This window comes from Chiroxiphia lanceolata, chromosome 16 (assembly GCF_009829145.1).
Source record: "Chiroxiphia lanceolata isolate bChiLan1 chromosome 16, bChiLan1.pri, whole genome shotgun sequence".
Classification (NCBI taxonomy): domain Eukaryota; kingdom Metazoa; phylum Chordata; class Aves; order Passeriformes; family Pipridae; genus Chiroxiphia; species Chiroxiphia lanceolata.
In genome coordinates this window covers 7,600,211-7,625,169 of record NC_045652.1, presented here as the reverse complement: position 1 = coordinate 7,625,169, position 24,959 = coordinate 7,600,211, and the positions used below count along the sequence as shown (strand labels likewise).

At 39.0% G+C, this 24,959-nt stretch overlaps 1 protein-coding gene across 3 annotated transcripts; it reads left to right on the top strand.

Annotated features, from left to right (window-relative positions):
* The first annotated feature begins 58 nt into the window (after window positions 1–58).
* Window positions 59–24,959, top strand: MARF1 (meiosis regulator and mRNA stability factor 1). Of its 3 annotated transcripts, none has more exons than XM_032703458.1 (27): window positions 59–75; window positions 1,269–1,476; window positions 3,029–3,697; window positions 4,738–4,912; window positions 6,013–6,239; window positions 7,118–7,235; window positions 7,936–8,108; window positions 8,915–9,349; window positions 9,849–10,018; window positions 10,120–10,281; window positions 10,973–11,162; window positions 11,878–12,056; window positions 12,981–13,061; window positions 13,402–13,638; window positions 14,415–14,534; window positions 14,880–15,055; window positions 15,305–15,525; window positions 16,196–16,338; window positions 16,759–16,892; window positions 17,395–17,597; window positions 18,254–18,481; window positions 19,245–19,475; window positions 19,585–19,797; window positions 20,576–20,636; window positions 20,735–20,875; window positions 21,831–22,001; window positions 22,495–22,727. In XM_032703458.1, the coding sequence occupies exons 2-27, from the start codon at window positions 1,330–1,332 to the stop codon at window positions 22,725–22,727; spliced, it is 5,238 nt and encodes a 1,745-aa protein (XP_032559349.1). In that variant the 5' UTR covers window positions 59–75; window positions 1,269–1,329. The 3 variants fall into 3 exon arrangements, with proteins under 3 accessions (XP_032559349.1, XP_032559348.1, XP_032559350.1); XM_032703457.1 differs by lacking the exon at window positions 59–75 and adding an exon at window positions 321–418 and having other exon boundaries at window positions 22,495–24,959; XM_032703459.1 differs by lacking the exon at window positions 59–75 and having other exon boundaries at window positions 1,362–1,476; window positions 3,033–3,697; window positions 22,495–24,959.

The following is a 24,959-nucleotide window of genomic DNA, read 5'->3' as shown; positions in this document are numbered from 1 at the left end:
GGAGCGGGAGAAGGAGGAGGAGGGAGGACAACAAAGGGCCGGCGGGGCCGGGCCGGGGCCGGGGCGGCGGGGCCGGTGAGCCGGGGCGAGCCGGGACAGGGGGCACGGCGGGCACGGCGGCACCCAGACGGGCCCCGGCAGCGCGGGGCTGCTGCGGTGGGGACGGGCAGCTCCCGCGCCCCTCGCGGCACGGCCCGTGCCGTCCCCCTGCGGCGGCCGCGGCCCGAGCTCGGTGTGGGGCCGGGGAGGGTCGTGCCGGGCTGGGAGCGCCCCGGGAGCCGCGTGGTGCGGGGGAGCAAAGCGCGGGCACTCGTGGTTAACGTCACTTTTGTTCCTTTCGCTTACCGTTTAAATTCCCAAAGCAATCGGTGCTGTGAGGCGCTTTGGAAAGTACCGTGCTCTAGAGTTGAAGAACTTGGTGAGCTTGGCATTTTGGACATCCATGTATGCGTATATATAATTTTTGGATACGTAGGGTTCATGCGAACGAGTATTTCTGCTTTAAAAAAAAGAAAGTGAAACTTGTTTTGAGGTTCAAAACCATGCAGGGGCAGATGTAATGTTATGAAATGTATTCCATGGTGTTATTGTGTTTAAATTCAAGAGAAGCTGAAGGAGTGTAATTAATGAATGCAGCACGTAGTTGGAGAGTAAGAAGACTTTGTTGCTTATCACAGTTTTTCTGGTGCTTTGTGACTGGCCCTTAGGTTGCTTTGTGATCCTATAAAGCTAAATTCCTGTGCTGTGGGGCAGCCTGAGGATTAGTAGAAGTATTTGTAAATCATTTGAATAATTTGAAGCTCTGTTTAAATGCAAAATACTATGTGCTTAATACAGGTATGTGTAGTTTTGGTAGCCAGTGGAAAGCCAATGAATATGCAGTTGAATTTTTCCAGCTGAGTTCAGTTGCACCTGTTTTGTATTTACTGTTGAGCTGTTCTTGCCAACCTGCCTTCTGGCTTCTCTTCCTGGGAGGGTGGCCTGGAAGTTTCAGGGCACTGTTTCATGCCAGCAGCTGTGCAGTTGTGTGATCCACACAATGGATGCCGTGGACTTCAGTGGTGTTTCCCTCAGACTGGCTCTCTTGTGCTGCAGGTGATGAGGAGCATTCCTGTGTTAAATAGGAATAGCCAAGGCTATGCCCATGTCCATTATGAATTTAACATAAATAATGCAGGTTCAGTGATGGAGCAATTCTTAAGACCACCATGGTTTTTCTGTCTTACCTTAAAAGGTATTCAAAGCATACTTTTTTTTTTTCCCTCTAGCAGGTGGGAAGAATGAAAGGAAGGGGGGATGAGAGGATGTTGAACCTTTTTGTTTGGCTGTATGATGGAAGGAAACAGGACAGAGAACGTCTGCAATAGATCGTTGGGATGGCTTCAGAGACAAGAGAATGATGCTAAACCATGGCTCTGGAAACTTTCTAATTGCTTTTCTGCTGCTGAGAAGGCTTTGCCTTGTGGTGCAAAAACGGTAATTCCTGACTTTCCCTAAAAGCACAGTTGGTCTCCCAGTGCCAAGGGGGGGATGACTGACCAAAGATCGGAGTGGGGAGGGGAGGGAGGGAAGACAGCAGTTCCCACTGTAAATACAAAATCTGCCTGGGGGGTTTAAGGCCTTCAGTTGTGTTTGTAGCACTCCCATCAGTGTGGGGAAAACAGGCAGGTTGCTTTGCTTGACAGGCTTTACTCTCCACAGCTGTTTGGGATAATACAACTAACTGCTGAAGCGGTGTGTAAGGCAGCTTCCTGAGAGCTCTGCAGAGTTATTGCTGAAGAGTTGAGTAGAGGGGTAATCTTCATACTTCTAGTTCTTTATCTGTTTAGCTTGGAGGCAAATTTAGTTTTCTGAATAATAATTATTAGTTACAGCACTTGTGGATATTATTCTTCACTGATGTCTTAATTTTTCCTTGGTTCCATTTCTTTAAATGTTCCTTTTCTGTAGTGTATGTGATTCTGTACATTTAAGATGAAAAATTTTAAGGAATAGAAGGAATAGTACAACATGATTAAGTACTTGAGCAAGTGAGCTCCAACTATTAAGTGCCATTCATGCACATTCAGTCTGATTTTAAGTAAAGGACATGGGGGAAATGGATAAGCTTATTGCTGTCTTCATGTGTCAGGGGTTAGGAAGGCAGCTGCTATAAAATCTGGAATTTAATATGTAAATCAGTTCCAGACAGATCTTTGGCAGAGTTTATCTCTGTGAGATGTGGCATCAAGTGGAGAGGAATGGTTTTGAAGTTGGGTGATCAATTATTCATTAATGTGTAGTAGGAGATGCATTAAATTCAATTTGGAAAATAAAAGTTGTTCAAAGGCTCTGGAGCAATGTGTTCTGTGCAGGTTATCTCTTCTGACCTTGGCTATTCTGTGCTACTTCTAACCTTGCTTAGTTCTCACTGCTGACATTAAAGAAAACCCCACATCTGTTTTTGTCTATGCTTTTATGTCTGTGCATCTTGATATCTTTAATCAGAGTAGGCAAAAAGCAGTCATTGTGAAACTTGAGTCTTGTTTGCCCTCTGCATTGATACAATTTCTAATTTTTTGAAGTATTACTCTTTTAATGCATTACTCCTTTAACATTAATACAATTCTAAAGTCCTTATTCAAATACAACTTATGTAGCTTATAACTTATGTAAGTTGTGAAGCTTTTTTACATTGTATGCATATGTGTTTCTTCTTACAAGGATTCTCTCAGCCTTAGGCAACAGTTTTCTGCTTTTTAGATTCTGTTTCATAGACACACTGCTATTTGGTTTATAGCTTTTTGGGTTTGTTGCTTCCAGCAATATTCTACTGATGCCAGTATACCTAAGGCTGGCACACATAACTGGCATGTTTCTTCTAATATTTTACTTGTTCAATCAGTAAGGTGATACTAGTCATAAAGATAACACCTTAAAAAGTTTCATCTATCATCAAAATTGTAACAGTCTAAAAATATGCTGCTCATCCTGTGAAATTGTTGCCTTGTTTATGTATCTGAATGTAACGGAGCTTTCCTTTTTCCAGAAAGATTACATGGAGAACAAGAAAGCTGCTGTGGAATTGAAGGATGCTTCATCTCCTCACAATGCTGGCTCTAAACTCTTTCCAGCTGTGCCGCTTCCTGATGTTCATCCTCTCCAGCAACAGCAATTACAGCTCTCCCCTGGCCCCAAAGTAAGCTGCTGTGCTCATGGCTCTGACTCTTCCTGTCCTCCACAGATGCATTGTGGTGGTGGTGGTGGTAACTTGATTCACCCTGGCACAGTATTAGACTCAAAAAGCACTGGGACGATAACTTGTCAGGTGGGGTCAGGATTTGCTTACCAGTCTGCATCTTCACTGAAGAACCCTCCAGCCAGAAGCAGCCTGGCAGGAATTTCCAGTGAGTTCTCTGGCATGTGCGTAGAAAACAGTGTCTCCTCCTGTCAGCATCTGGCCTGTTGTGGGAAACTCCATTTCCAGCCCTGTCATGGTAACGTGCACAAACTGCATCAGTTCCCAGCCCTGCAGAGCTGCACATCTCCTGGCTATTTCCCTTGTCCTGAGTTCACAAGTGGGGCTCCAGCCCACCTGGACGAGCACCTTGCACAGTCGGAGCTCACATCACGTGTGTGCGCCAACCCTCTGCACCTAAACGTGGCCCCTCCCGTTTGTCTGAAGGGCTCTCACTACTGCAGTGACTGCTTGAGCAAGGTTTGTACACCTCACACTTCTCCCTTCTTAACTGTGGAATATAGTTAATGCTGAAATTGTGTTACTTGAGCAAAACACCAGCTTCCATGGGTGCAGCCTGCACCCCCCTACTTGGTGATGCACAGTCCAGGTGCACCAGGTACCCTTTTGGAAGCTGATCTCTTTTCTGAGGTAACATTCAGTGCAATAGGAAGACAAAGGAGCTATTACAATGCTGAGCTTCCAGGGGATTTGTAAAGTACTCAAGTGGAATTGTTACTGGATTTGAAAGACAGTTATCTCTTCACAGCTCCAATTAAGCTGTTCTGTAGTAAGGACTCTGACTAAAGGCTAACAGCAGTTAACATGTACCCTTGGGCAGTTGATCAGTAAGGAGCCATTTGTAAGTCAGGTGATTCATCTTATGCTAACAAAGGTATTCTAGTTTCGGTTTAGTTTGGTAGGTCTTAGTTCAGCCTTGCCAAATTTGTAATTTATACTTCGGTACCAATTTGGTCCAGTTCAGAACTCATTAGAACTGTGTTTGAATATTACTAGGAATTCCAAATGAAATAATATACTCAGCTTTGCAAGATGTGTTACTTAAACTTCCAAGCTTGAGTTTCCAGCAGAAGAGTGAAATGTCACTTCAATAAACTAAGTGGTGAATTCAGTATATATGGAATTATCTCTTTTTTGGGCAGGGGAGGAGGGCGTTTCAACCTTGTACTCTGAATTGTGCAGGTTTTACATGTGAGGTCTTTGGTTGTATTTTTGGTTCTTTTTTTAAACATAGTAATACTACTTAAAGGTGGCACCTCTTGATATGTTGAGTTTCATAGAACCTTTCCTTGTATTGGGAAACCTAGAACTAGGTATACTGGGAAAGCCTCTAGGATAGCAGCTTCCTTTATGCAGTGATACTGTTGTTAATTAACTTCGTTGAGTACATCTGAACTTGCATTTGTTGCAGAAGGGAAACTGAGTGTTTCTAGCATGGAATGGCATGTATTAGTATTCTATACTAAATTAATATGTATTTTGAAAAATTGTCCCAACAGCCAACCAGAAATAACTTAGTTGATGCTGCTAAAATCTGGCCAAATATTCCTCCTCCAAGTGCACAAACTGCACCTGTTCCAATCCCGATCTGTAATGGCTGTGGAACCAAAGGAGCAGGAAATGAAAAGAGTTTGCTACTGGCAAGCAGCCTTGGCAAATCACCACAGAACTATGGTAAACCACATTTGTTTGAAACTTCCATGTCGTGAATGTCCTCCTTTTAAATACTGTTGCAGTGGAAGAGTTCTCTTAAATTGCACTGTTGTCTGGGAACTTCTATAAAGTCATAGAAGATCAAACAGTAAAAAAATATTTTGTCTCTGTTTTGATAATTCATGACTTGGATTTACATGTTTTGACTACATAGTTAACTTACTGCATTTTTTGCTTAAAGTTTTGGTTTCTTTACTATGGGGTTTTTCACTGTTTTAAGAAGTAGAAAAAGAAATTGTGAGGACTCAGAAGCTGTTTTGTGCTGGTGGTGTATAGAGAAATTATCTTCAGCCATACTTTGAAAAGCATTTGCTTGTCTAGTGTCTGTTGTCCCTTCATATGTAGTAAAGGTGTAACACTTATAATTACAATATAGCTTTTAAAGTGCTCTTAAGAGGAAAATACTGTGTGAAATAATTAAATGATCTTTCCACAGTGTTAGTACTGCTTCAATTACAAAATCATCAGGTATGAAAGTTATAAACTTTAAAATGTCAAAGTTATAAACTTTAAAATTGGATAGTTTTACTTTAAGACTACACCAACTTTAAGGTGTGACACCCCAATTAAATGTCTTTACAAAATAGAATTCCAGTGAATCTTGTCAAAGACTAACTAGTTAACATATACCCAAACACATATGACAATTGTCTGGTGTGCCTTATTTTAAATTCTCAACTTTAATTTGTAATTTGATCAGATTCCATATTTCATTTCCATTACTGATACAGCACCCACTGAATTTGGTGTTGCACAACCTCAGACAGTTTTTTGTGGCAGATATACCACCTCAGCACTCAATAACTTTTTTAAAATAATTACTTGGTTGTTTGAGAGCTTAAAAGTAAAGTCAAAGTTGTCTTGAATCTTTATCCTAATTTGACAGTGACTAAATTTCTGTTAAAGTCTGGTTTGTTTGATTCCTTAGGAAAATAAAACTGAACTTGCATTCCTGAGCTTGCCATTCATAAAGCTTCCCAAGTGGAAATTTTATCGTATGTGAAGTTTAATACTTCTGGTATTTGGAGATAAAAATGAGATGTGTTCTTAAACCTGTACAGGGTCTCCCGAAGTTGCAATAACAGGCCAAGTTCTGGAAAATTTACCCCCCATTGGAGTCTTCTGGGATATTGAAAACTGCTCAGTTCCCACTGGCCGTTCTGCTATAGCAGTTGTGCAGAGGATTCGGGAGAAGTTTTTTAAAGGTCACAGAGAGGCAGAATTCATCTGTGTGTGTGACATTAGTAAAGAAAATAAAGAAGTTATTCAGGAGCTAAACAACTGCCAGGTATCAAAACAGCACCTGCTGGGTGTTCTTGCCTGAGAACTTGTGCCCTTTGAGTGTGCCAGCAGTGGTTCATGTTCACTAAAGCTTTGTTTGCTTCTGTGGGTTTAGTGCATGAGCTTATCTGCAGTTTATGGGTGGGGTCTTCAATGCTAAATTTTTCTGGGTGGGATATTTATAAAAACTGAAACTGCATTCCATTATCTGTAGGTTACTGTTCTAGTGAGAGAATTTTTATCTCCTTCAGTAAAATGTGGTGGTGGAGTTTTTGTGTTATGCTTCAAATCTGTGACTAAGTGATTAACCTAAAAGAACTAAGATTCTGTGAACTTAACTTTTTTACTTTGTTAGGGAATACTGTGCTGATTGGTAAGGACACTAGTGGTGTTGGTGAAGGCACCTTTAACACTACATATTTTTTTCCATATTTTTCCTGTTTCTTGGTATTTTTTTTTAAGTTTTTGCACTAGTTTCTATGTCAGAAATTTCCTTTCCACCCCCTAAACTGCAGATCTGATAACAGCTTAACAGTTTATCTGCTTGTGTGAGGTAAAATGAATTGATAGCAAATACTTGCTATGTTTGTCAACCCTCTATTTCAGCTGCAGTTTTTTGGAATGTTTTTAGGCTCTGTAGGTTGTGATCTTTAACACACAACAGCAGAAGTCATCCTGGAGTCATTGCTGAACAGCTAGGGTTGAAGTTTATTGCTCATTAGAACAGTTTGAGATTCATATGTGTTCTATTTCCTTCATGTGTACATTCATTTATCTAAAGAAAAGGTGTATGTGAAAAGCTTGTATTTCAACTTTAAAACAACTAAAGCAAGCAACAGTTCACATTGAAGCTTTACTTTAGAGTATATCTATGTATCTCCACAGGTGACAGTTGCACACATCAATGCTACAGCCAAGAATGCTGCTGATGACAAACTCAGGCAGAGTCTTAGGAGGTTTGCTGATACACACACTGCACCTGCTACTGTGGTTCTTGTGTCAAGTAAGTGTTTGTGGCACTTATGTACAGTGCAGAATTCAGTTCCTCTCTTCAGTGGTGGTTTTGCATATGACACACTTTTGCTTTCCAAGGGTGGTGTTTAGGACCAGCTTTAACTGAACTGCTGAAGAATTCTTAATGTCAGTGGCAGGGACAGTAAGATGAACTTGGCTTAGTTCAGTCAGTGCAATGATCTGGTGTCTTGTTGAGTGTCAGTGGGTATGTGAGTAAATACTGTCTAAAATTAGCTTCAGCAGGAAGCTGATAAGGTAAAACTCATTGGGTTATGTTGTAAAACTCATTTATGGTCTGAGCAAAATGTGTTTGTTTTTAATTCACATAGTAGTGTATTATGCAGCTAAATATGCAACCACTCAGCTGCTGAGTTGCTGTGTGCTGCCCTGGATTTCTCTGTAAAGCTAAAGAAATGTTTGCTAAAGAAATATCCAGTACCAGTCCAATGCCCTACTGATGAATTGCTACAAGGTGCTGTTAAAAGGAAGCCCTTGCCTTGAGACTGAACGCAAACCGCTGACTTAAATTGTCTGTCAAGAAGCCTTATAGCTGTTGATGCTTTTTCATTGCAAAGTTTTAATGATAACTAGAACTTGTCAAGTGAGATTTGCAGTTTTGTTTCTTTAATCAGTTTTGTTGGGGGTTTTTTGAGCTTTTTCAAGTGTTTCCTTGCCTGTTTTTTCTCCAGCGGATGTCAACTTTGCTTTGGAACTGAGTGACCTGAGACATCGACACGGTTTCCGAATAATTCTGATACATAAAAACCAAGCTTCAGAAGCACTCTTGCATCATGCTCACGAGCTTATTTGTTTTGAAGAATTTATTTCAGACTTGCCACCGAGGTTACCACTAAAAGTGCCGGTAAAGTTTTTAATTCTTGATGTAACAGATGTTTCCAAGTGTCAAATTCCATTTTTTTTGTTCTAATTTAGGAGGAGAGCAGGCTGAAATTATGTGTTAGTTATGGTGAGGCATTATGTCTGCTGCCTATCTGACCATTGTCTATATATCAGTTACTACTATGGGAATGTTTGCCTTCTGTTTAAGACTGAAAGAATGACATAATAAAATGAGAAAGTAATTAAAAAGTGAAATAGCAAGGTCATGTTCTTATCAGTAAATATTTTACCAGATAAGGTACCTTACATGCTTTTCTTTCACACACAGAAAGTTCAGGTAAGAACTTAGTTGTGCATTAAGACATCTTAGTGCTTTTTTAAGTTTTTAGTGACTGTGTCTTTTCTTGGGTTTCTGTCTTGTTTGGTGATTCCCTCTGGATTTGTTGTGCTGTCTTTGTACAGCACTCATGGATTTTTCTTTCTCTGAAATAACTTCCTGAACTATGTGTTCACATGCCTGTGTAGAACATATAGAGTGTTGGATGGGTAACAATGATGCTTTCTCATCTGGGGAGTTGATCAGGTACTGATCCATTGATCAAGGACTCTGTAGTCTCTTTGAACTTTAAATTATATTGGAGATGGAAGTTTGACAATCTAACCTGGTATGAGTTTTCCAAACAAGTTGTGCTGCAAAAGGAATGACTTGAGGATGGGATGGGAGTGGTGGGAGGAGGGCATATGTCACCAGAACCAATGGAAAACAGCTGGTTTTGAACAAGAAGATATCCTGACATAATCAAACTAAAATCTTCCTCCTCTAAACAGGCCTGCCATACACTGTTATATGTCTATAATCTGCCAACAAACAGAGACAGCAAAAGTGTCAGCAATAGACTGAGGCGTTTGTCAGACAACTGTGGAGGGAAGGTGCTGAGCATTTCTGGGAGCAGTGCAATCCTCCGCTTTTTAAACCAGGAAAGTGCCGAACGGGCTCGGAAGCGAATGGAAAATGAAGATGTTTTTGGTAACAGGATTGTAGTGTCTTTTACTCCCAAGAACAAAGAACTTAATGAAGCAAAAAGCTCCAGCTTTGTGGGAACTGAGAAGGTCAAGTCTCCCAAAAAAATTAATAAGAGCACAAAGCTGTGCCTCCTCAACAAAGACTCGAGTGATCAGTCTTCAGGTACCAAAGGCTCTGCTGGGAGGGGATTCCAGATTCATGGATCTGTCGTCAAACCCACAAATGTTAAAAGTTTACAGGTATTTTTCTACCTTGTTAAATATTCTTGCTTTTTCTTGTGTTCTGAGGGTTGCTTCTGTTAAAATTCTGACTTGTCCCATTAAATGAATAATAGTAATGTATAGTGACATTGCTGAATGAGAGCTATATTCATATGCTTGGAAAGCAGATAACTAATTTGAGGGTTGTTGTTCCCCCTTTGTTCCCCTTTTTTCTCAATTTGGAAATGCTGCTGCTAGTTAGAGCCTTGAATCCTAGCCAGTTTTGCCACTTTCACTGGTAATGAGTCTAACATCTAGAGTGATCCATTTTAAGGAGAAGTAGGGTTAGATTTACCATGCACCAAATATTTCAACTAATTGACAGTCTACTCTCTTGTGTCACAGAAAATCAAAAATTCCTTGTTACGAAATGCCAACAGAAATGCTATTGTCAGTCATCTAGGTTTCCATCAGAAGGAAGGCCTCTGGCAAGGGATGTCTGGTGCTTTTATGCTGACCTTTTATCTCTTTCTTATAGGAGCTGTGCCGCCTTGAATCAAAGAACATCAGTAGAAATACAGAAAACCAGCAAGAACATCTAAGAGAAGAAATTCCTTCTCCTCAGAATAACTCTAATGCAGCAGTTTCTGTGTCTCTGGCAACCAAAAAACTGGGAGCAGGAGAATCATCCTCTAAAAGTAGTCAGAAGTATGTTGAAAAATAAAAATATGTCGATATAGTTACTGTTTAAAAAATATGAATTCTGCAACATAATGTCTCTTCTTTTTCTTATATGTATTTATAAATAGAAAAGAGACCTCTGCTTCCAGGAGCATTACCAATTCCCCTGTAGATAAAAAAGATAAAGATGAAACTGTATTTCAGGTCAGCTATCCCTCTGCTTTCAGTAAGTTGACGGCCTCAAGACAGCTCAGTCCTTTGCTCGTGTCTCAGAGTTGCTGGTCATCTCGGTAAGTGTCCGTCTTGTTTGGGAGGTGAGGTGAGACTTCACCTATATGTACATTGATTTTTGACAGCTCTAAGTGGAGTTGTGTGTGCCAAGAACATTTCTTATTTCCATTGATCTATGTGGACACAAAAGGAAAAGTGGTGCTGCATGACAGCTAACAGAGGTTAGACGTAAAGATAAGGTGGAGTGAACAGTTTTTCAGAAACTTATGATGTGGCAATAGTTTCATGCAAACTTTGACTTTAAAGCTTCTAAAAAATCCTCAGAGGTGTTATAAACATCTTACTCCTCTTAATTTCAGTGCCTTTGACATTCCCAGTAGACTTCTATCCAGACCCATTAAATTCTCATAAACTTGCATATCTGGTGTTTGCCAATTATTAGAATCAGGTGAAGGAGTTTGACTTTGTAATGTGTTAATAAGAAAGTAGAATACTTAGTGCCAAATATGTTATTAAATTGGGTGACTTTGAAACATAGTATGAATTGTTTCCTTTCTATACAAAATACTTGTTATGATGTTTTGCTTGTGGTGGAATTTTGTTTTGTGTGCATATATATACTAGGAAAATCCATTTGAAGTGCTGTATTTGTGTACTTGACCTGTGTCTTTTTTCTGAGTGATTTTGGGTTGTATGTATAAGAACTGTGCAATAACTTCTTTAGCTCATAAGTGTTTTTATTTTACCCAGGAGTATGTCTCCAAACCTTTCAAATCGATCATCTCCACTCACATTTAATGTAGTAAATCATACCAGTGGTACAGACTGCCCTGATCCTTTTGCAAATGGAGCAGACATTCAGGTCAGCAACATAGATTACAGATTGTCCAGAAAAGAGTTGCAGCAAAACTTACAAGAAATTTTCTCAAGACATGGCAAGGTAAAGGCACAAATTCCTTTAGATCTGTTTAAGTACTTCCTATTTATGTGTTTAGGGGCATGTTTATGGTCTAGTTTCAGGTGAGCAGCAAGCTATCTGAGCAGGACTTTTAAACTTTATTAAAAGGATATACTGTGGGTTTTTTTTTTCCTTTAAAAAGACCAGATCATCAGTTGCACAATGTTTTTAATTTCCATGTGGTCTTCATAGATCTCATATTCTGAAGTTTTGCATATAAAATTCCTACTAAATGGCTCATTAGTCATGCAGGGAAGAGACTTGGGCTTTAACAGGATAACCTTTTTAAGCTGTAAGGCTAAATTCCTAATGCCAGCTTAAAAAAATCACAGTGAAAACTCAGTTTCTGAATAAAAAGTGATCAAAAGCAGGGGGAGTGTGAATTGGTAAAAAGCAACTATGGAAGGCAAGGTCACTTCTGCAGCAGTGCTATTTCTGTCTGATCTGTGCATGACATCCTTCTGGCATAATATTCTGCTATGGAAGATGATTCTGTTGTTTAATGAACTAATGAAATACTATGAATTTTCCAGATTCCCTGCACTTGGCTTTTGTTTGCATTGTCCTGATGGTTGTGGTTCCCTCAGGTCCTCTTTGCATTGTATTTGGCTCTTGGCCAAAGCAAGACTGCTACTCAAGTGGTGCCTTGCTGGGGTTCATATCTTGTTACAAATGTATGAGGTGTTTTCTTCCTCAGGTAAAAAGTGTCGAGCTCAGTCCTCACACAGATTATCAGTTGAAGGCCATAGTTCAGATGGAAAATCTTCAAGAAGCCATCAATGCTGTCAACAGTCTTCACAGATACAAAATTGGCAGTAAGAGGATCCAGGTCTCATTAGCAACGGGAGCTGCTAGTAAATCACTGTCTCTACTTAGGTAATAAGCATTTTGGCATCTGCTTAATTGTCCTAGCATGTGTTCAGTAGCTGAGAGATGATTTCAAATACTGATTAAAGGAATGGTAGGGAAGTAAAGTCAAATCTGTCATGTGACCTGATGAATGTGTTAAATACAACTAGGTTAGTTTTCTGTTTAGCATTTTTATGCTGCTTATATTTTGAGTTGCATTTGAAGAGACTAAATCTCTGTTTAATAGCTTCACTACTCTTACTGCATAATACTGATATACCTTTAACTTAATTTGTGCAGTTGAATTAAGGTTGCACTTGGCATCTTTATTTTTTTATTTGCTCCAAGGAAGTGCATATGAATTGCCTCTTTGAGGATGGGTGCACAGTTGAAATGCTGTTGGTGTTTCCTTGATGTGTTTTCTAGATGGAAGATGATAAAACTAGAGTGCTGATGCTAGTGAGAATACAAGTATTTATTTTTTTTCACACTGAAAGCAAGCATTAGGAAAAAAAGTTGTCATTGTTCATTCACAGAATGAAACTAGTGCTTGCATTGTAGAGTGTTCTACAATTATGTACTACTTGCTATTGTATAATTTACAAGTTTATTTGATTCTTGCCTGTTCAAAGTTTGTAATGTAATAACCAGGCTTGTAACTTTTAATGCTGCAGCTTTGTTGCTTTTTAAAGAGGCTCAAATCTTACCACCACCTATGAAAGACACAGCTCCTTCAGAGACATGACCTGATGAGTTAGGAGAAACGTTACTACTTGAACTCTCTGATCTGAAATGACAACTTCTGTAGTGCTAGAATGCACTTTGGAATGCAATTTGTCCTGTTTTATTCATAGTTTCATAAACTGCATCTGTAAATATATCACCAATTTGAGCTGGAGTCTAATTATAGTAGATTAATTTTGTGCTAATGCTGCAAAACCTCTTTTATAGCTCAGAAGCAATGTCCATTCTGCAGGACGCACCTGCTTGTTGTTTGCCTGTGTTCAAATTCACAGAAATCTATGAAAAAAAGTAAGTTCCTGGTTGTTTTTCCTTCTTAAAAAGAATATTATCTTGTGGGATTGTTTACAGTGACTTATAGAGAGTAACAGAATGCAGAGTTATGGATTTTTATGGGTAGATGTTACAGCATATTTTGTAACCAGAGGAAATGACTGGCCTTTCTTAGGGGGTTCTACTTTCAGTATTTTACTTAATTTTTCTACATTGGCGTGAATAAGTTAGTTACCTTAACACTTTTCACAGAATAGTTTCTAGCATATTCCTGTTTATTAAATAAAAAAGTAGAGATTACAGCGTTGTCTTTACTGTGTTTGTAATGTGCTTGCGTTTCAATCTCTTTTCCTTTTAGATTTGGTCGTAAGTTAATTGTATCGGATTTATATAAACTCACGGATACTGTGGCGATCCGTGACCAGGGCAGTGGGAGGCTCGTGTGCCTCCTGCCCAGCAGCCAGGCCCGCCAGAGTCCCTTGGGATCTTCCCAGTCACATGATGGATCCTCAGCAAACTGTAGCCCTATAATATTTGAAGAGTTGGAATATCACGAGCCCGTTTGTAAGCAGCATTGCCTGAATAAAGACTTTATGTAAGCTGTGTATAAAATACTATAAAACCTTACAAAATATTTGAACAGCACCTGTCATGTATAAGTCTCTTGAAGTCGAGGTATATATGTTCCAGAGTGTGCTCTGGACACTTTATGTGCTTACAAGAATAAGTCAGGAAACAGTGAGGTGGCACAGTGAATTTTTTAGGCAGTTCTTGTGGGTTAGTGTGTCTGGGTGAGATGACTGTGTTCCAGCACAGCTGCCAGGATTGAACACCTTTTTAACAGGGACTGGAAGATACACTGTGTTCCTCTGTACAGCCTTCCTCCATAACCATACTAGAGAGATTTCTATTAGCCCGAATTTTATTACATAACTGTAGCTGGAACTGATGGTTCCTCTTTGTCCTCCAGCTACATTTAGTAAGTGATTCATACTGGTTTGAAGGTTTCCTGAAGCCATGTGTTAAGTTTTTGGTGTCATTCAGCAAGAGCCAGGTTGTTCTACTAGAGCAGTTATTAGGTGTTCACTGTTAACTGCCTGGTATGTGCTGCTAAAATTTGATTTGAAAGTTTTAATCTAACACTGATAGAAATGTAGTCATCTCAGTATTACTTCTGGAAATTTGCTGTAGCTGTATTAATTTTTTGTGGGGAAAAAAAGTTGTTTGTGACTGTACCTAGTGCTGTTGTCAACTGGTAGCAGTTATGCATATAGTATAATGTTTACTGTGGGGGTGTATGTGAGCACAGACATACTGTGCTAAAGCTGTGTGTAGAGTAAGCATGTAAACTTGAACCTCTTATTTTTGCAGTGAGCACGAGTTTGATCCAGATTCTTACAGAATTCCTTTTGTGATTTTGTCTCTGAAGACATTTGCTCCTCAAGTTCATAGTCTTCTACAGACACATGAGGGTACTGTGCCTTTACTAAGGTAAAATATTTTAATTTATGTTTTCAGTGTAAGGCTGAAAATTTTTAGTTTAGGTTGAAGATTTAAAACCTTATGGAAGTTACTTGCTGTGTAAAAACTTCAGTTCTTATATAAGGTGATATCCTCTATAGCAAATAAGTGCGTTATGAAATTTATTACTTTTAAAACTCTTGTTGAGCAAAAACAGCACACTTATTTAAAATGTGTATTCTATAGAAATTTCTATAATGTGTCAGTAATTTGTTGAAGCTTCTTGCTCGTGAATTGTCGCAAAATAGTGATATTTTTCAGAAATTTGTTGGTGGTATTTTAGTGTATAATGGAAACTCCTTTTTTCTTCCCAAGTTTTCCTGATTGTTACATGTCAGAGTTCAATGATCTTGAAATGGTGCCAGAAGGCCAGGGTGGTGTTCCTTTAGAACATCTGATTACCTGTGTTCCTGGAGTTAACATTGCCACTGCCCAAAATGGCATTAAAGTTATTAAATGGATACATAACAAACCACCGCCTCCTACTGCAGGTAAATATCTGTTTAAAACCCTTTCTCTAAAAGGTTTTGGGTTTTTTATGCTAAAAAACTAAGCTAATAAATTCTGCTAATAAAATAATCACGTTGTATAACTGTTAAACTTGTTATAAGGGAAAACTTTTAGCTTGAGTATTCATACTTATTTGCTCCTATGCTGTAGCTTCTGTCCATAAGTAAAGTGCAGTGTTTAGTGGAAGAGGACTTGTGAAAGGTTCAATAACATGACTCTTTTGTTCATAGATCCTTGGCTTCTACGTTCCAAGAGCCCTGTGGGCAATCCCCAGCTCATTCAGTTCAGCAGAGAAGTGATAGATCTCCTCAAAAGCCAACCCTCCTGCGTCATCCCCGTCAGTAAATTCATCCCGACGTACCACCACCACTTCGCGAAGCAGTGCCGGGTGTCCGACTACGGGTATTCCAAATTAATGGAGCTGCTGGAGGCAGTGCCTCATGTGCTGCAAGTGAGTGATACAGCTCTGTTCCTTTTGACTTGGGGAATTGTATCTGCACCTGTCCAAACTACTGGCTGATGTTGTAAAATAGGTGCTGTGCAATTACCTACCTAGCCCACCTTGTGAGAGATGGTCAACCGAACCTTGGTAGGTAATTGTATTCTTCTTTGAGATGCTGTTTCTGAGTCGTTTTTATTGTGCCTACCCATTCTGGGAAAATTAACTCTTCATTTAAGCCTCTGGAATAAAGTTTGAAGCTGCTTTTTAGCTGTGGGTTGTGCTTGGGTAAAAGTTTTTAATTGTGCAGTGTGTCATAAGAACACTGTAAATGCCGAGTGCTCACGAGTGGGGCTGAAATGTGTAGTTTGTGACTTGAAGGATTTCTGTGTGAAATCAGTCATGTGATGTTACAAAACTATTATGGCCACATTATTTTGAACATCAGTTGGCTGTAGAATTTTTAAATAAACAATACAAATGTGTAAAGTTGCGATAGCATTCATGGATGAAGCATTGAATTTTGATGACATATGTCTTAGCGTGGCTTCATGAGGCTGCTGTTCCAAACTCTGTCTGTATAATAGTCTTTGTTTCTCACCCACCTATACTAGAGCTGGCTTTTAAATACCTTTTACTGAGGATGCTGGAGCTGAGTGACCAAATAAAAACTTTCTTTCAGATCCTTGGTATGGGCTCCAAACGCTTGTTAACTCTAACACACAGAGCTCAAGTGAAGCGCTTCACTCAGGACTTGCTGAAGCTTCTCAAATCCCAGGCCAGTAAGCAAGTTATTGTGAGGGAATTCTTGCAGGCTTATCACTGGTAAGTTATCCTTAATGAAACGAGAAATTCTGTAGGACATGGCTATCAATGGTGCACTTTAAATCTTAGTACAAAGCTGTGGCAACTATATTGACCCTTCATTGTGATGGAGAAGTTCAAACTTCTAATGAAAACAAAAATTAAAAGTTCTCTGGCATACTTTACTGCTTTCTTTAATACTGGGTTCATTTAATTTCATGGGAGTTGGTAAATGGGCTATTGTATTTCATTAGTTCTCGGGTTAGAATGGATTTCTAGATTTTCCCTTTGTTTCACAGGTTAGTATTACTGCCAAGATGAGAATTATACTTATTCTTTTATGATTTGAGGCTTATTTTCTCTACTTATAAAAAATGTATTTTTTGCCTACACAGCATGCATTAAATACTTGTGTTACACACAGTCATCTACAACTTTCAGGTGCTTCTCTAAGGACTGGGATGTTACTGAGTATGGAGTGTGTGAACTGGCCGATATCATATCAGAAATTCCAGATACAACCATCTGTTTGTCACAACAAGACAGTGAAATGGTAATTTGTATTCCCAAAAGAGGTACGTCCATGTACATTTTTTGTACTGTTTCTAAATAAATTGTTCTTTGACTGTATTAAAACTGTAGTAACTCAAGTGTGTAGAAGTGACTTATATTTTTTTATAATGGTGTTGCTAACTTCTAGCAAACCAAGAATTTATCTGTCTTTGGACACTTTTAGTGGAACAGACAGGAAAACAGGTGCCAAAACACATAGAAGAATGTTACTCCTTCACCATGTAGTTAAGCTTTCTGTGGAATTATTAGAGTGCTTGTTTCCATACAGAAAACATGCCAATGTAATTGGCTATTTAAAACCTCTTAAAGTGTTGATCACTTGAGTTTTTTGACTTTAAACAAGGAAGTTTTGTAAAGGTCTTCAGTCCCAGACAAAACCAGTGACTTACAGGACATGTGATTAGGCTGAAAATCAACCATCATATTTTCTCATTGCATTGTGTAAGTGTTGTGATGTGGCTCTTGCTTTGTTTTTGTTTTGTTGGTTTTTTTTTTTAATTTTAGAACGTACACAAGAAGAAATTGAGAGAACCAAACAGTTTTCCAAGGAGGTGGTGGACTTACTGCGCCATCAACCCCATTTTCGGATGCCCTTCAATAAATTTATTCCTTGTTACCACCACCACTTTGGTCGTCAGTGCAAACTCGCTTACTATGGTTTTACAAAGCTACTTGAACTCTTTGAAGCCATACCAGATGTCTTACTTGTAAGTTCTAAAATCTTAAGCTGTACTGAAGCATTTTTCTGGGATCTATACAACTGTTTCATCAGGGGTTATTTTTCTCAGAAGCTTTAGTATGAGTTATAAACTATACACCTGTAGTGTGTAGACAGCTGTGTTTAAGAAGATCTTGTGTGATACCTACTCTGGTAAAATGGTCCAAGGCTTTGAGCACATTCAAGAGGCTATCTGTTAACAAATTCAAGTTTTCTAAATGGGGTTACATCAGAAAATCCAGTGCCTCAAAATCACAGTGAAGGTTATTAAATGGTGGAGTCACTGTCCCTGGAGGTGTTTAAGAAGAGACTGGATGTGGCACTTGGTGTCATGGTCTACTAAACAAGGTGGAGTTAGGTCAAAGGTTGGACTTGATCTCAGGGGTCTTTTCCAACCTAGTTGATTCTGTGATTCTTTGTAAAGTTGTGTTCCACTTGTTTTTAAAATGGTTAGCTATATAGCTGCTTATTTTGTAGTATTTCAGAAGTTGGATAGTTTTGCTTGCTGTATAAACAGCTCTTTGAGTTGGCTGAGCTCTGCTGTGCAGCAAACGATTGGCGAGCGCTGAGTTTTAACTGCAGACTACACTTGGTTCATCTAGTCTGGGTAGGTCACTTTAACAGAGTGTAACTTCTCTTTTGTAGGTACTGGAATGCGGGGAGGAGAAAATCCTCACCCTCACAGAGGTGGAACAAGTGAAAGCAGTTGCTGCCCAGTTCGTGAAGCTGCTGCGGTTGCAGAAGGACAACTGCCTGATGATGGCAGACCTGCTGCCCGAGTACAGCAGGACCTTCGGGTACAGCCTGCGCCTGCAGGACTATGATGTGAGCTCAGTGCCAGCCCTGATGCAGAAACTCTGCCATGTTGTAAAGGTAAACTTGTGTCTTTGTCACTTATGTATGCAAGGTTGTGTTTAGGAATTTTCTGTCTCAAATGACGTCTCAGTACGTGGAATGAGGGGTACAGCATTGAGTCGAGAGGAGGAAATTCCTGAAGGATTTTAAATGGAGTTTCTATATTCTTATGATATTTTCTTTTTGGTTTTTTGTAGCCTTGCAGCTTTCTCTGGGAACACTCATGTTTATTAGCATATAATAAGTAAAAGATTGTATTATAGTACTTATTTTAACAGTACAAATTATTTTTTCTCCTGCCTCACTTCTAACTGTGAAAAAACAGCTTTCTAGTAACTGTAGTAGTTGTCAGTCTCCTAATGCTTTAAATTCCTTTTTTGAGCTATGGTTTGAGACTTTGACTCTGAATGTAAGTAAGTAGATGGGTTACACTGTAGATGTTACAATTAAATGGATGTGGGCACATTGGTTTAGTTGCTCCAGGTATGTTAACTTAGCAACTGGTGTTCAGGCTGGAGCTCAGTCAGGTCATGTTGGCTTGGAACAAAGAGTAAAATCATACCTACAGTGTGGCAGAAACTGCTACGCAGCTATATGGATCTTGTATATTTAAATATTTCCATGTAATTAGCTGGATTCTGAGTGCTTTTGGCTGGAGGACCATCAGATGGTGGTGTGTAGTGTCAGATACAGCTCTGCTCAAACAAACCCCAGCTACACATCTTATTTATAAATCACTCTCTTCCCTGTCCCTGCCTTCATTCCCGATTCATTTTTCCAGGTGGTTGACACAGAGTCTGGCAAGCAAATTCAGCTGATAAATAGGAAGTCTCTGCGGACTCTGACTGCCCAGTTGCTGGTCTTGCTGATGTCCTGGGATGGAACATCCTTTCCCTCTGTTGAACAGCTAAAGCAGCATTATGAAACAGTCCATGGTACTTCACTTAATCCATGTGAATATGGATTTATGACCTTAACTGAACTCCTGAAGAGTCTGCCTTACTTGGTTGAGGTGTGTAAGCTCTCACCTTCCTGATGTGTCTCATACTTTGCAAAGGCATTGTGACTAGAGGATATGGAGGTGTGCGCTCTTCTTCTTTGTCTTTTTCTTTTTCAAATAGGTTTTTACCAATGGTGCAGCAGAAGAATATGTCAAGCTTACAAATCTGTACATGTTTGCAAAGAATGTGAGGTCCTTACTTCACACTTACCATTATCAGCAAATTTTTCTTCATGAGTTCCCAGTAGCATATAGCAAATACACCGGAGAAGTGCTGCAGCCTAAAGCATATGGATGCAATAATTTAGAAGAGCTCTTGGGAGCAATTCCACAGGTGTGAAGAAGTCTGTTTTGCACAATTACATTGAGATTTCTGCAGGGATTAAAAGTAGTTACACAACCACAGTTTCTGTGAATTGGGGTGAATTACTGGACTAATTACCTTCTCCAAGGGAGCTTATAGCAGTCGTTGAAAATACAAATTTCTGAGGAATCTGGACTGTGTAACAAGAAAAAGAAACTAAACCAGCACACATGGTTCAAATTTTGCTTAAGAACTGGTCCTGGTAAGGTTGTAAACATCCCTGGCATTTTATGGAGTGAGTAAATTGATTTTCTGTCTGAAGTGAATATATGGTTGTAAAGTCCTGAAACCTCATTTGGATCAGGGTGCATTTTTGGATTTAGGAGTGCAGAATTGTGGGACTTTCTCAGAAGTGCCACACAGTGGAATTTTGCTGTGGCATATTCTTGTCATCCACATGTCCTAAGTGCTCTAGGATAATTTTGTGACCCAGTTTATGCCCATAAGCTTTCCTTTATGTAAATCCTTTAAGTGGAGAGTGACAAAATAGAATTTTGCAACTCCATGTTTAAACTTTCAGATTTGCTAATATATGGTTACTACACTTCCTGGCTCTGTGGTTTGCCTTTGGCATCAATTATTTTGAGGTAAAGCTTTTACTTGGGTAATGTAGTACAAGTTGGCAATGTGATTTAGTTTGCTTTAAAAAATAATGTCAGTGCAAAGCTGGATGAAAGGCAGGGAGCAAACTGCTTTGGGCTTTGACGTTTACATGTGCTGATGTTCAATTCTGCTTCTTTCTCAATAGGTGGTCTGGATTAAAGGACATGGCCATAAGAGAATTGTGGTCCTGAAGAATGATATGAAAAGTAAGCTATTTCAATTTTTAGCAGTATCTTAGCTTTCTTTAATATTTTTTTAAGAGGCAACTTGACAAAACTAACCAAATGAACTTGCCTTTTTGTAGCTCGTTTTAGCTCACCTAGTTTTCCCCCTGCTGATCATGTGGATGATCATGGAAATCAACTTGCTGACAATAATGGGCATATGATGGAGACCCCAGGATCCACGTCATCAATGGAACTAAATCTAGGAAGACCTAGCACTGGTAATGTAAAACTGATTTATATAACAATTTTATTGTCTTAAGGGAAATAAGCAGAGTAATTGAAGCAGCGTGGGGAAAGGTGTGTGAGTTAGCAAATATGAACTTCTTAAATATGCTTTATGGCTTGAAAGCTTGTTGAATTTGAGTATACAGTTAGGCATGTGTCCTCAGCTGTCAGTGTATGCTGGGGTACTGCTTCCCATGGACTGTGGTGGAATTTTAAGTCTACAGGTATTAAGCTCATGAGAGAGGATGGTCAGTAGCAGCTTCTGCTGCCAATGTCTCCTGTGTTCTGATGAGAATATAGTTCTTTTCTATGGTGTTTTTATGTTGTTTCTGTGTTATTTATTTGCAAGTAACAAGGGCAGTTCTGTTGGTGTAAATCTGTCTCCAAATAAAAATAACTGGCAAATGGTGACCTACTTCATGTTGTGCTGTGGTCTCCAAATCTTTTACTACCTGCAGGTTGGAGAACTTGTGAAATGGTTCTTGAGTTATTTCAGAACTCTAGGCTCGTCCCTTTCAATAAGGGCAAATCACTTTATTTTGAAGCTTTCAACTTCAATTTCACATGTAAATGTGTTAGTACATAAATAGTTGATATTAGTGTGTCTGCAGGGGAGTTGTCTGGTAACTGGTCCTTCTCTGTTAAAGACTTCTCTAGGACTTGTTTCCTCAGTTCTTCTATTACACGAGTTTGGCAAATATATTTTTCTCTAGTTGAACATACTACTGCTTTGTCTGATACATTGTATTTAGTTAGATGCTCTTGATGCAGCAAGTGAATCTGAGGTTAATTAGCATTCATTACATTAGCTTGGTATTAATATTTCAAATACTGAATAGCTCTCAAATCCTCAGAATTGCATCTGGAGACTTTACATTTACAAGCTCTGAAACACTGACACCTTCACAGCTTAGAGACACTTTGAAAGATGTTCCCTTGTTTTTATAGTTTCTAATCAAACAGAGCAAGAGCTCCTTTGCCTCACAAATACATCTCCTGTTGACCTGCTGTGTGAGCCAGTCCCTTCCTGCCTGCCATCCCCACAGCTGAGACCTGATCCCGTGGTTCTGGAGTCTGCAGACCTCATCCAGTTTGAGGAACGCCCTGCACCTCTCTCTGGTAAGATTTTGCCTGCCTGTGTTACTTATGGAAGACAACTTGATAATTTGGAAAGCAAGGCATCAAGTTCCATTTAAGCACATCAATATGTGTGTATAGGACACGCTGGGATGTGTTGGGAACGCAGGGGGCTTCCATCAGAAACTCCAGTACTGACCAGAAGTACCCTGCTGTGACTCTTACAGGGAACTTACCCAGCTCTAAACTTGCATTTGGCCAACCTGTAGCAACCTTTTCACATGATCATTTCACAGTGCTGAGCACTGAGAGACTTAATGTGTGAGAAGTAAGTTAAACCTGCTGAACAGTACATGATGCAGACAGAGCCAGAAGCAAACATCACCTCAGCTGCAGAGGTGGTCATGACACATTTTTTGGTTTCAAATCAGACTGATAAGTTCTTTTTAAGTATTTTATTGCCTAATACCAGATAAATATTCTTTATTTTTCAAGAACAGAGCATCAGTAAATTGAATTGTCTTATTTATTTTAGAAATAATGATTTTAACAGAAGAAGAAAAGCAAAGAATTGTTACCACAGCTCAAGAAAAATTGGTCTCTGGGTCTGTGGTACCTGACACCACAGAGAATGCTTCAGTGCCTCCCTGTCAGTCCTCTGAAACCCAAGTAAACAAGGAAGCAACGGACAGCCCAGCCAAAAAGCAACACAAAAACAAGGTGAAATTGGCAGCCAACTTTTCACTTGCACCTGTAACCAAGCTTTAACTCTTTCTTTTTAGTGTGAAGGACAAATACCCATGGACTGCACAAAGTAAAGCTGTTTGTTAGCCCAGTTGTATTTTAATGAGAGGCCTAGAAGAATTAATTTGTATTTAATGTATTCTGTGAAGATTTTGTTCCTTTTACACTGAACACAGCTGTTAGCAGAGCAGATTTTTTTCTATTACTTTGAAAAAAAATCTGACATTTGTTAAATTATTCTTAAATTTTACAGTTTTTCATAAGTGTGTTCAGTAAAAGCAAAGTATTGATTCAAAAATGGAACAGATTTTATTTTCTTTAAGCCTCGTTGGTGATGTAATCATACATGTAGCATATTGTATCCTATAGGCTGTTGCTTACTGGTATTGTTTCAGACAGTATTAAGAAATGCATGATTTGTTTTTTCAAAAGCCTGTTGAGAAATTTTTAACTCGCTGACCCAAAATGACAGGAGTGAAGGGAGTTGATTGTCCTCCAGAGGAGAAACTTGTTCTCTGACCTTTCAGATGACTTGTAACTGCATTGGAAATTCTTGCCTAAAGATGTCTGTAGAAGATTATGTGGATCTTGTGTAAAACTTGTTTTAAATGTGTTGTTTTTTTCTGTAGCTTTCAGTTCTGTTTAGGAGCTTTCCAGGACACTGATGCTTTAAGCTTCCCTCTTACATTTAGCTTGTCTGGCATGGGTTTGGTTAAGGAAAAGACTGTCTTGGGGTCATGAGTTTAAGATACAGACACACACATTTTCTTTGTGTCTAGAAATGAAGTTAGGAAGATTCTGATATTTCTGAAATATGCATTTAATGCATAAATTACAGATAATGGAGCGGGTCTTATTAAAGTGGCTTGTGATGGAAGGTCCTGATGCTATTTCCACCTGTAAGGAAAGTTCTAGCTACATGTGGAAATGCTAAGGTTGTTCTGCTTAACCTTGTTTTCTATTTTTAAGCATGTCCAGTAAATGGGAAGCTTGTTCTTTGTGCTGTCTTTTAGCTGTGTCTGTTTTTATTCTATGAATTACTGCTAGTGTTGGAAGCTTTTTCTGGATTGTGGTATCTTGTGTTGGCTTTTGAAAGGGCCAGCTTTGGAAGAGAGGTGAAGTCAGTGGATGACCTTAACTCTAGTTAGCAGAATTGTCCAGTGTGTGAGACTTTATACCCATTCTGGGTAACCATGGCATTTACAATGGGTTGTATTTGCCAGGCAGCAAATAAATTGCTTGTAGTATTGAAAGAACCTATACTAGAGGCTTTCCACTGGCCAACAGAGTATTTTTTTAGATGGATTCTATTGTAATATGCAAGAGATGGAACACGGGCTCTAATTTCTCAGCCAGCAGCAGGAAATGCCACTGAATAATGGCTATAGACAGAATTTTACTAGTCAGATTTTGTTATAAAATCTTTTATATTTAGGCAAGTATTACCAGTAGTGAACTTAGAGCCATTGTAAGTGCAAAGAAACACTTGGAAGTTTTTCTGAGCATTCTGGCACAGTATTTTGAGTCCTTAGTAAACCTCTACAGACATACTGCTATAGAAAAAAGAATTTAGAAGTAAACTTTCTTGGAATGCTTTTAATGAGTTAAATGCAAGAAAATCTGCATTCACCTGAAGTTTGATAAGGTTAACAGTGATCAGTCTAGATCTTTATTTCAGAAGAGCACACATGGGAGAAATGACCAGCCAGGAATCATATTTTCATGAGATGCAGCTACAAGTCGTCTGGAGTACTAAAGAAAACCAGGTTTTTGCTTCAGAGGAAAATATGGTATTTGACAAAATAAGTGTGGTGGTTATACCACATCTGGAGGTCAGCATATCTTATCTGGGTTTGTGTGTGATTCTGCTGAAATCGCTGTTTGAAAGTAATAGAATAATACTTTTGAGAAGTTGTGTTCATAGTGTAACAAAATAGCTAATTGAATTGCAATATATTTTTTTATCCAAAGGGTTAAATGAATGATGTGACTTACAGATTTAAAACCATTACAACCATGAAATTCTTTAATTTAGCAAATAAATGTACTACTTCAGATTCATGTTTGTTTAAAAGAAAAAATGTCACTGAAGCCCTCGATTAATGCACTATCTTTTTTCTTGGAATGGGAGAGAGGAGAAAGAATTCTTTTCTTAGCTGTCTACTTTGTTTGGACACTTTCTTTTGTGGCTCAAGTGCTGTTTTTTGTGTGTTGGGACCAAACAGTTGTGTCAATAAAATTTTCAAGCAAGCAAAA